This window comes from Grammomys surdaster, unplaced genomic scaffold, assembly GCF_004785775.1.
Source record: "Grammomys surdaster isolate TR1022 unplaced genomic scaffold, NIH_TR_1.0 199, whole genome shotgun sequence".
NCBI lineage: Eukaryota > Metazoa > Chordata > Mammalia > Rodentia > Muridae > Grammomys > Grammomys surdaster.
The window spans coordinates 3,211,917-3,224,075 of record NW_021604644.1 but is presented as its reverse complement, the minus strand read 5'-3'; the positions used below and the strand labels follow the sequence as shown (position 1 = coordinate 3,224,075).

Here is a 12,159-nt window from a genome sequence, read left to right as displayed (position 1 = left end):
AGAAAATTCTAACTCCGTAGAGACAGTAAGCTTAATCTCTGAGGCCTCTGCAGCGCCTTTAGGGGTGTCATTTATTAGCTGTATGACTTCTGGCCTACATACCACCCTCTTAGAGCCCTAATCTACTCTATCAGATAAGTAAACCTGCACACGTCATAGGGTTGTTGTGAGAATTAAATGAGATAAGATACACAAAGCAGCTGCTAGCAGAACACAGCCCAGCCTTACAGCAGACAAAGCCTTTGCTCAAGTGGGGATGCCCAGTGAGTCCTACAGAGGGAGTTACTTCAGTGGAAGCAGAAGATGCTACTAAGAGGAGAAGGTTCCAGACGAAGGAAGAAGCAGTGACCTGAAGGGACTGCAGCTCTAATATGTACATAGGTGCCGCCTGGGAAGATCTCTCTCCTTTCCTTACCTCTGCCACAGGTAATAAGAGCAAGGTGGAATGCCTAGAGCATAGTGCGAGCCCTAGCTCCTAGCCAGAACCATCCCAGGAAGTTCTGTAGATGTAACTGGAAGACTCCATTATCTTCCAAATGTGTGAGCAAGTAGCTTCAGTTTGGGAAGTCACAAAGGAAGTTTTTATCCTTGTTGAGGTAGTGCCAGTGTGTGTCTCGAGACAGCATCGGTGGGAGGCACCAGGTAGACAAGCAGGTAAGAGAGTTGGCAGTGAAGGAGGCTCTGTACCTATAGCTGCCTTCAGAGCCATGGAGAAAGGTTCTCTGGGTAGATGACATGTCAGTGGCCAGAGGTTACAGCAACAGAGAACTACTTGCTTCACCTTTTAAGTCCCTGTGGGATATGCCACAAACCATGCTTCTTAAACAGAACCCACTGGAAAGGTACTCCTTTCAGCACCTTGGTTGTGGCCCTTAGTGTGGACCGTTGCTGCGGAGATGTGTGAGGTGGATGGTATGGGGCTGCTCTGTGCTGGTTTAGCTGCTCTGTCTTTCCGTGAACACAGTCCATCCTTCATCCCACAGTATCACATGTTTCAAAGTGTGCCAGGCTGTCTGTCTAACTGTGGCTTTGTGATGCCAGTGGCCCTTTCTTCATCTCTCTCAGCTCTGACTTGCAGCCAGTCTTACCTTTAGCACAGAGAGGCTGTCTATTAAGAAACCAATTGACCAGTTTTCCTGTGAAGTGACCATAGTGTGTACAGGCTTGTAAACAGTGATAGAAGTTGTCATTGTTGAGGAAAAGTATCTGGAGGTCTTTCCTTCACTGCTAAGGTCAGAGTTTAAGTTTTTCTTATATAGGTTTCTTTTTCTTAGTATTGATTCATTTTGAGCCCATAACCATTGCTGAATGTTTGGAGACCTAGAATGTAGATTTGTAGGTGAATAAAGGCATTTATTACACCATTTTGAACTTCAACTGAATGATAGCATGTAAAATAAGATTTAAAACAGTATTTAAAACCTCAACATAAAATTGCTACTCCATGGAAACAGAGCTGTGCTCATACAGTTTGAGAAGTCTCAATTACTGGATTCTTCTAGAACCCTAAAGAAAATTCTAATTCCATAGAAACAGTAAACATAACCTCAGAGGCCTCTGCTGTGCTCTTGGCAGGTGAGCCGTCAGAGACTAAGTTCACAGGCAAAACTAGAACAAAAGACCTCTCCTGGCTAAGGAGAAAACAGTGCAAAGGATGAATCCTCACCTGTATGAACACAGAGCTGTCCAAAAAAGTTGATGTTTTTTTCTTTGGACCTGTACCTACCAAATCTGATGTGTCTCCTGGAAGCTTACAGAAACCTGGTGAGGTGTGAGATTCCAAATGAGACACAATCAATCCAAATCAAGCTGAGTAGAGGAAACTTGTGAGCATAGCAAACCTAAGGCGTATTTGACATAGAATCTTCTGATGGTCACTGTAGAAGGTGGGTTATCTCCGTAGTACACAATGCTAATGGCTTACATCACTGGTGTCTCCTGTAGGAGGTGGAGGTTAGGCCATGACTGAGCCTGCGCTAGACTGATGATTTGAAGAGTGGATATCCAGATCTAAGCTCAAAAAAAAAAAGATGAACGCATGGTTAGAATGCTGAGTCTGCCCACATTGTGCGTGGGCAGTGGCAGGTGGGGGCGAGGGGTGCTGATCCTGTCCCAGTTATGTACATGAATCAGCTAGGCTAGAGGAACTAGGAGTTAGAAAAGTCCTCTCCTAGGAGATCTGTCTGAAGTGCCTTCCTGGCTGTCACATACAAGAAATATAAGAGCCTTGTTTTTATGTTGGGCACTGAGGCAGGAGCCCATGTATAAATCTTAAACCCTGTGAGTTAGGCCAGAGCACAGAAAAGAGCAGAAGTCAAACACCCAGTATGAGCATGGTTCCTTAGCTGTGAGGAGACCTGGAGTGTAGTGGGAGAGAGAACTAGAGATGCCATGATTTGTGGAACCCAGCAGCCACAGGAGAGTTTTGGGAAAAGTGAGTTTCCATCCATAGGAAAATTTAAAACAGATGAGCTAAAAATTATATTTGTTTTAATTTTTTAGGTCTAAATAATGCCTTCCATGTATATTTCCCTTTGAACTAAGAAACCCTTAAGCCAGTGGTCCTCAACATGTAGGTCTCTACCCCTTTGGGGGTGGAACAACCCTTTCACAGGGGTCATCTAACACCATCAGAAAACAGGTATTTACATTATGATTTGTAACAGTAGAAAAATTACAGTTATGAATAAGCAACAAAATTATTTTTATGGTTGGAGTCACCACAACATGAGGAAGTATATTAAAGGGTCATAGCATTAGGAAGGTTGAGAACCACTTCCTTAAGCCATTCTCCAAAAGTTAGCTAATGAAACATTTGGTCCAAGCCTGTTTCCATGTCACTAAAGTTACCAGGGAGTAAATTTGCCTGAATTTTGAATGTTGTCTGAATTAACTGCAGCTAGGCCAGGGTCTGTTCCTAAAGTTAGGTGAGTGTTTAATCTTAGTCAGCAGGCAGGACTGACAAGTTCAGGCATTCAACCTCCATTTTGAAATAAGGAAGCAGTCTACAGGCATAGCCCTGACACACTCAGTCTTATCTGAAATATGGAAGAAGCCACTATAGTTTCACTGGAGTTTACAGTTCAGAGAAGTCATGGAGAGAAGGGAGAGTGCCTTAGACAAAAGCATAACACTGCTGAGGGAAGCCGTTTTCTAGTTTAGGGCTTTACCTGACTGTTGCTTGGACTTTGGGGAAATTCTTGCTGTTTATAGGCAAAGTTTGGCTTAGATGCTGCAGCCAGATTTGTAAACACGCTACTTCTGAATGACCTTTAAGATTATTCTGGAATTAGCTGAACATAGAGGTGCACACCCACAATCTGATCACCTGAGGAGGAGAGCTAGGATCAGGAGTTGTAGATCATCAGGCAGATGATCGTGAATCTGAGGCCAGCCTGGACTACACAAGGCCTTGTCTGAAAAGCAGAGGCGATTGAATAAAGATTAGGAAAAACAGGATTGTGCTTTTGCCTTAAGCCAACGTGAACTAAATGGGTAAGTTGTCGATAACTTCTATTGAAAGCAGTGCTTCTTGCTCAAAAGAGCTCACTGTACTGGCTGTCTGCAGAGGCTGTGACAGAGCTTTTTGGGAGTGAGTGTGTGGCCATTGCTTCTCATCATACTAACACATAGGAGGAAATGGAGGCTTGGCACAGTGGGTGGGGCAAATCAACCCTGCAGTGCTCAGGTAATGTCTTTGGAAAGGAAGGTATCATAAAGCTGAAAAGCATTAGGGGTTAGATGAGGACACGTGTAGCTGTGGCCCAGGGCTTATGGCTTTTTCTCTGCTGAACCAGCCTCCATTATGCCTCTTGAGAAAGGGTTGAAAAAGGTTAGTAGGTAAAGGTAGAGAGAGTTTGAAGGCAGGCCCTGCAGCCTCCACTGGCTTTGGATGTGGAAGGCTGCCATGTCTCAGTATGAAGTTACTTCAACTGGAGTCATACACACAGGAGCCACTTACAGCATTGGTTTTTATTTTTCCATTTTTCTGGGAAATATATTTTCCAGCCCTGCTTGGATGCCTGGCCTAAACTCTGAGCACCAACTGGCTTTTTAAAATTGCAGATTTAAAGCCAGGCCTGATGTAATCCTTACTTCAGAGGCTGAGGCAGAAAGATGGCTAATGCAAGGCCAGCTCAGGCTACACAGCAAGACCCTACCTCAGAGTAGAGAAGGGCTGGAAATGTTGCTTAGTGATAGATTACTTGCTCTGAATCATTTCTTAACACTAGAGAGAAACTTTAAAAAATTAAAAATTCGGATTTAAGAAGTTAATGAGCCATGGAGAGAAGGGATACCCCAGATATTCATGTCTCTGCAGCTTAGCTGGTACACATCACTTCTAGGTGATCTCAGACTTTTCAGAGAAAACCAGGTCTTCACACTTAGATCACTGTTTCCCAATTCTAACGTATCATGAAGAGTATGTATTCAGATGAAAAGGATTCTTGGGTTGGGGGGGGGTTGTTTTGTTTTGTTGCTTGTTTTCTTTTTTTTTGAGATAAGATCTCCTGTAGCCCAGGCTGTCCTTACAAACTTATGTAGCTAAAGGTAACTTTGAACTCCTGATCTTCCCACCACCACCTCCAAAGTGCTGAGATTAGACACGTACGCTACAATACCCCAGCTCCAAATGGAATCTTTAGTGTCATAGTGACCTTGTCTTTCAACTTATTAAAAGTCTTCCCTTGTACATTTGTACTTCTAATCTGTCTTCCTACATACTATGTAAAAAGTGAGGTAAATGAAGTAATGTTTTTTTATTAGTAAGCTGACCAGTCAGCAGAAATATTCTGGTTGTACCTGGCATTGGTGATTCATGTCTGTGATTCCAACTCTTAAGAGACAGAGGATCAGAGGGCCAGGAATGTGTGATGGCACACACCCAGCACCAGAGAGGCAGAGGCAAGCAGATCTCTGTGAGTTTGAGGCCAGCCTGGTCTACATAGTTCTAGTATAGCTGGAGAGACCTTGTCTCAAAAGAGAGAGTTTGGGAGATCAGGAGTTCAAAGCCAGTTTGTGCTAAATAATGAGTTTGAGGCCAGCCTGGGCTACAGGCAGCCCTGTCTAAAAACAAAATGCAAGAATCAAACAGCAATAAAACAGAAAGCAGTCTGTTGTCTTTGGTAGTTTCCTACAAACCTACCATCCTAGTAGATTCTCCTAAGAATTAAAATTGTAGCTGAGTAATAGACAAATGGGACTAATAAAAGGAATCATTCCTGAAGGCAGATCCTGACATCTGAACTCAGGCTAAGGGCGAAGAGTCTGGTTCTGTGAAAGGCTAAATAGTGAATAGCTAGGCTTTGGGAGTTCAGAAATGTTGCAGAGCTGCATGACTGTCTCCTGTCCTGTCCTGACTTACAGAGCAAAGCACCCTTGAGTTACATACACCAGGGAGGCTAGAGACACACCTAACCCCATAGGATATTCACATGTGAAATGGCTCTTCTGATTGGTCAGCCATTTAAACTGTGAAAGTCCGCGTCTTAGCTCATAACTCTAAGCTGCATAGGGCAGGAGGCTGGCGGTGCCAATCCTCTTATGTCAGTAGAAAGGCTTAGCATTGGAGGACAGCAGTGTCACCAGTTCTCAGGGTGTTCCTCTCAAGTATGTAAAGCCAGAGACTGGATGTCATCTGATGCTGGGTATTCCCCCGCTAGCTCATTAAGATATCAGTGTTTTCAGTTATGTGTCTGCTGTGGTGAATGCTCACACTGCCTTACCCCTGGGGCATCTTTTCTAAAGACTCCCACACTGAAAGCTGTTTCTCAGGATGCTGTAGGAAGGAAAGTGGCACCCCTACTGTGCTTAAATATTCCTACTGTTCCTCCTTGAGATGTATGTATTCCTGACATAGCTTCATCTCATCTTGGCTCCAGTGTATTTTGCAAACTTTGCTCTGGATTTAGCAGAGAAACTTTGACAGAGCAGACCCTCATGATTCCCTGGGCAGTTTGAGTCTTAACTTCTTCTGAGTGAAATGAACACCTTTTCTTCCCTGATTGTCTCGGAACTCTTGCTTATGTCATCTGTCAGGTGATGCATCTTTGTAGTTAAGAAGAAGAATGTACACTTTTTTGCATTATGAAATTGAAAACAGTCCTCTCAAATATAAAATAGTTTCTGTGTTTTTAGGTTTTCTTACCCACTGAAATGTCTGTCATTGACTCTTTACAAATTTCAGGTGGAAAAACCTTGTGGTGGTGGTCAAGATTTACTTCTTTATCCTGCCAAGAGAGAGCAGCCCTTGAGAAGTGACCAGGACCTTGAGAAGGAGCTCCCACCTCCACCACCTGCTCCCAAGCAGGAGGTGCCATCAAAAGGGAGCCCAGCAGTGATGCCAGATGTCAAGGAGAAGGTGGTGGAGCTGCTGGGGAAATACTCAAGTGGCCTTTGGGCAAGTGCACTCCCCAAAGCATTTGAGGACATGTACAAAGTCAAGTTCCCTGAGGATGCCTTAAAGAATCTTGCCTCACTCTCTGATGTGTGCACCATAAACTACATTTCTGGAAATACCCAGAAGGCAATTCTCTATGCGAAACTCCCATTGCCCACTGACAAGATCTTAAAGGATGATGGGCAGGCACAAGGAGATTTTGACATCAAGTCGATGATTGAACAAGAGTATTTGCAGATAGAAAAAAACATGGCTGAAAGTGCTGATGACTTTGTGGAGGACATAACTGTGCCACCTCTGGTAATTCCTACTGAGGCCTCACCGTCTGTGTTGGTGGTTGAGCTGAGCAACACAAATGATGTAGTTATCAGGCAAGTTGGTATTTCTAGTTGTTAAGAACTGTGCAGTGTTGTCACGTGACCATTCCTAGCATGGATGCTGTGGAGAAAGAACACCGTCCTCGGGAGTCATAGTGAAGTGCAGTAGCATACTAATATTTGTTAAATGCCCACAGTATTCTTAGGAGTAAAAGATGGCTAATAGCTTTAAATGGGAATGATAATATGAACTTGGTATAAATTGTGTCATAAGCATATCATGGCAAATATGTCAAAAATATTCCATTTCTATTCAACCTGTAAACCTGTAAACAACCTGTAAACAGCCTCGCCCCTTCAGGCCAGATGATGCCATCAGATCTAGGACTGTGTGGCTGCCCTAAAATGTCAGGGTAGCTAACTTCACCCATCATATACTTCAGATTAGCCAGTGGACCTAGAGCTGCCCTACTGACCGGAGCCTTTAGCTGCCAGTCTGAGTCTGAGAGATGAATAGCTATCGCCCAAGTGGCTAATGACAGCCTGAATTGAAAACACCAGCCCAGCTCTAAATGCTTCTCTTAGACTTTTAGAAAAACCGTGAAACACATAGGGAATGTAGAAAGATTACAATTTGCTGCTTCCTGCAGTGGGAACGTGTATCACTGAAGCACTGGATCACCGTCCAGTATGGAGCTGGTGTTGGGGACAGGGAGAGCATTGAAACAAAAAGTATCCAGGCCCCTTCACCCCAAATGGCACTCTAGTTTATGCTGCCCAAGACCTATATATAGCTGGACTAGAAAAGCCCAGAGAATGCCCAAATTAGATCCTTCCAGAAGGAAGAGCTTGACAGCATTAAAGCAAGTGGTGGCCCAACTGACACTAAAGGGATGGTGATGCCTGCCTAGTCTCCTGCTTTGTCACCAAGAAGGATCTTTAGAGGGACTTTGACTTACATGGGGTTTTAGATGCAGGTAAAGTTTTGTAACTGTCACATACTGAGGTTGATCTGTGCAGATTCTCTGTCCCTTTGCTCAGGTAATTTGGAGACAGTGTATGAGCCTATACTGGTACTGCCCACCCTCACTCGCTGTAGCACCAGCCCCTGTCCACACCTGTGAGTGTAGCCATCCTTCTCTACTGGGTGCTGCAACTCCCAGGTGCCTCTTCTCATTTACTCAGTTGTCACCTTAGTTCAAGCCCCCAAGTCCCATGCCTCAAAGACTGGGATCCAATGGAAGACTTGACTCCAGCCTCTCCTAAACACTTGCAGCACTCAGCAAGTGTAAATGATGGAGCTTGACAAAGTCTCTAACCCCTTGGACGAAGACTACACATCTTAAAATAGCTAGTTTCCAAAGAGTCATTCTTTGCATTGTGTGTAAAATGTCTTTCTAGTTTCCCCTTCTCTCTTGTAGCAGGTAGGCTGGCTGGGCCATCTTCTGTCCTGCAGATAGTTACCAAGACCATGTGGAGCAGTTTCTTAGAGTTTTCTCAAATCACCAGAGGCCCTGTGTAAAAACTGGAGAAACACAAGGAACAGGGCTCTTCTGCCTCCCTTACCTCCTGGGCCAGGTGATTTGAGGACTCTTCTAGCTGCAAGCTCATCCTATAGCAAAAGTGTTCTCATTTCATGAACCAGACTTGGTTTTCCAGACCTAACATCCTGGAATGAGGCCTGTAAGGAAGGCAAGAAGACAGCCTACTCATGGCAGATGAGAAATGTATTTTGAAAAACACTCTGGATCAAAGGACTATGCATCACCAGCAGAGAAAGCTGGGGAATGCTTGAAAATGACACTTCTCAGGGTGTACATTTTAGAGGCACTCAGCCGGAACACATCACTTCTAGAGGATACGCTCCATATCTTGTTGTAATTTGCTCAAACTTGTTAAATAAGTTTTGGGGGGCATTTCACTGCTGTGTTTGTCTTGCAGGGCTGGAGATGGAGCCCAGGGCCTGGCATAGGCTAGGGAATTGTTCTGCTGCATACACCCCCAAGTCCTTGGCCTTACTTCATTCTTCTTGGTAGTTTCTCTGCTTTTCAAAGCTCAAGGATTCTAAGATGCAGCCTTGCCAGGGTAAAAGCATCTGCCAGATCTCAGCAGCCTCATTCAAACTCCGAAGGGTCCACATGACCTATGGTGTCTCCACATACCTTCTGTCTCCTGTCCTGGGGTCACTTGCAGCCTGCTTCCTCCTGGGCCCCCAATGCCTACTTCTACTCTACTGTTCTCAGGGCTGTCAGACACTGCCACATTGGGCAGTGGACACCATAGTCTTGACTTCCTTCACTGAGAATGATGTTCCCTGAGCACAGTTCCTTCCCCTGCTGGGGTGAGCAGCTGTGAGACTGGAAGCAAGACCACAGGGGACACAGAAGCACCAGTGAACCCTGTGGTTCACTCACCCTGAGCTGTTGCTCCTCTCACCAATCCAGGTATGTAGGCAAAGACTACTCAGCTGCTCAAGAACTGATGGAGGATGAGATGAAGGAGTATTACAGTAAGAACCCCAGAGTCACACCAATCCAGACCGTGCATGTGGGACAGCTGCTGGCAGTCAATGCAGAGGAGGATGCCTGGTTACGAGCACAGATCATCTCCACAGACGAGAACAAGATAAAGGCAAGCTCAGTTTTGTTAGCATGAGGTAGATACAAGTTTTCAGATGTGATTGTTGTTTCTTGTTCTTCTCTCAAATCCAGTGTGACTTTTGCCAGAAATTCCAAGATAGTTCCTGTGAAAGACTATCCCTGTCAGCTCTTACATCAGTGGTAGTTATGATTTCTCAGTTTCCTAAAGTCAGGGAGTAAGTGAAGTTCTCGGTGAGGGGCAGACTCAGGTTTTGTCAGAAGGGCGTTTTCCCACTCCTGGCACTGAGCAGCTCTGTGAACAGCTTCAAGCAGGCCTTCTCTGAAGAAGCAGCCTTAGCAGAGAGCTGCTGCTCTTCTTCAGTGTCTTAGCCTGAGCTGGGCTCGTGCATCAGCAGGCTCCAGTACTTTTGGCAACATTCCATCTTGTTGATCAGCCTCTGGCCCTTTGCTTTATACTTTCCATGAGGAGCCCAAGAATCTCAGGACTCTGCCCACAGGCTCAGTTTCCTTGAGAGTTATGCCATTTCAAGCCTTGAGGCTCTCCAGACAGGGAGAAAAGTTGCTGTGCCGTGATGGACTCCTGGCTTGGTGGCCACCTGAATATGTTACTTCTCCCTTATTGGAAGCAAGCATGCTGTGAGTGACAATCCTGTGTCTGGTGTCTTCCAGACAGAAGAGCTGCTATTTTTTGACATGGAGGGTATGAAGCAAAGGAGCAGAGACCAATCACCAGGATGGGATGTGGCCAGAAGTCCTGGGGTCTACAGATGGGGCAGGATGCAAGAAGATTGAGGGTAACCCTGGGAGCAGCTCAGCTCAGGCTAAGAGGAAAAGGGGAAGCTCTCTGCTGAGGCTGCTTCCTCAGGGAAAGCCTGCGTGAAGCTGCTCAAGTCTTCTTGCTCTCTCTCTCTCATGATATCCCTGGCAGCTAGGAGGAATGTGCAGGTGCTCAGGTGGCCCTGAGACCTGTGGTCACTTGATGGTGCTAGAGAACCAGAAATGGAAGCATCAAGTGTTTCCATTCCAACATGAGATGCTTGCTCTGCTCTCCTAGAGCAGAGGACACAGGGTGAGGTAGGTGAGTCATATGGGCGCGTCCAAGGACAAGTAGTTTGTGAATTGTGATTGCTATATGTGTTATCAGCTGAGCCTGGTGCTGGAGGTCTGTAATCCAGCTACTTGGGAAGCAGAGGTAGGAGAAGCACAGTTTCAAGGCCAGCTTGGGCAACAACTTAGTAGGAACCTGTCTCAGAAAGTTACAGGATGTAGCTCAGTGGTAAAGCACTTCTCTAGCATATATTTGGTCTTAAGTTCAATCTCCAGTACTAAAGAACAAACAAAAATCCACCACTACCATAGAAATAAATGTGATCAAGTCAATAAAGAATCCAGCTGCAGACGTAAACCCTGTGAAGACTTTGGAGTGGTCCTACCATAGTCTGTTGCTGGGCTAACAACATAGCCTCGCCGTCTCTGGAGTCTGGATGGCACACACTGCATCTCATCATCAGCGTATATAGCATGAGTCCAGGAAGAGCACATCCAAGTTTCAGGTGTAGCTGCTGGTAATGAAATTGAAAAGTTTGCCTGAGTCTTGAGGCCTGTGAGAGGGAAAGAAATGTATAGACAAGGTGAACTAATACACTGACCTTTGGACTTGACGGCAGTCTGGGGTCCAGGCAGCAGCGGGTCCAGTACTGTTTCCTAAGAGTGAGTCTTTGCTGTAGTAGTCAGATACACTTACCACACGGTCAGGGGAGCTGGAGGCCTCTCTCTCTGCCTCTCCTCTTCCTCAGACTCTGCCGTGGAGGAATTTATCTTTATTTTCTGCTGGTGCCTGTGCCTCATTTTCTTCAAAAGACATAGGGACCTGCTGCTGTTGACTGGTATTTTCCAGCCAGCTCTGCTTGGCTTTTGTTGTTTGCTTTGTATTTTAGGTTTTCAATAGTTCCAGATTCTTAGTTATTCTGAATCTAGGATAATAAAACGTAATATTTCTAGTTACCAAGAAAAAAGAGCTTTCATAGCTTGGGAGGCAGAGGCAGGCAGACCTCCAGCCTGGCCCCACAGTGAGCCCCAGGCAAGGCAGGACTACATAGTGAGACCGAGAGGTGGAAGACTGTGGTCTTTAGGTCTTGGTGTGCTTCAAAAGTCATCTCTGTGTTAATGGTGTGTCTTCAAGTCTCATTTCTGTAGCTATAATAAAGTATCCTGAAAAGAGAGAACTTGGGAAAAAGAAAGGGCTTACTCGGGCTGCAGTTCTTCACTACAAGATAGTTAAGGCCGGAACTAACAGTAGTCAGTCCCGTCTGTAGCAAGAGCAGGAAGAAATGAACACAGCTATGCTTGGTGCTTAGCTGTCTCTACTGTACAGTCCAGGGCCCCAAACCAGGGCATGCTGCTGCCCACTTTGAGCCTAGGTCTTCCTGTATCAATTGAGGCAGTTAAGATAGTCCTCCACAGATACTATACAGGTTTTAGCATCTACTCTGATCTAAACTCACGGAGACACTTCCCAGATGATTCTGGGTTATGTCTAGGTGACAGACTGTCACAGTTAAGAGTACACCAGTCCAGCTCTACTCAGAGCTGGGGCCTCAGCCAAGCTGAATGAAGATATAATCTAGCTTTGTGAACTTGAAGAAAAAAAAATTGGATTTCTCCCCTTTTTAAAAAGTAGAATTCTGTGTTGTCCAGACTGATGTCACTGTTGTCCCCGACCAAAGCATCTCATCCTCTAGTACCACAGTGGTGGAGAGAGCAGGCTGTCATAGTGCTGTTTTGGGATTCTAATATCTGGCCAGTATCACAGCACTGATGGGCTCTCTGGAAACAGCTTTTG

At 45.3% G+C, this 12,159-nt stretch overlaps 1 protein-coding gene across 3 annotated transcripts in view; it reads left to right on the top strand.

Moving 5' to 3' along the window:
• Window positions 1–12,159, top strand: part of Tdrd7 (tudor domain containing 7) — a 67,012-nt gene that overhangs the window by 33,413 nt on the left and 21,440 nt on the right. For all 3 annotated transcript variants that reach the window (XM_028770232.1, XM_028770234.1, XM_028770233.1), the window contains exons 7-8: window positions 6,188–6,771; window positions 9,162–9,348. In XM_028770232.1, coding sequence (XP_028626065.1) covers window positions 6,188–6,771; window positions 9,162–9,348 — 771 coding nt within the window. The remainder of the gene's footprint in view (window positions 1–6,187; window positions 6,772–9,161; window positions 9,349–12,159) is intronic.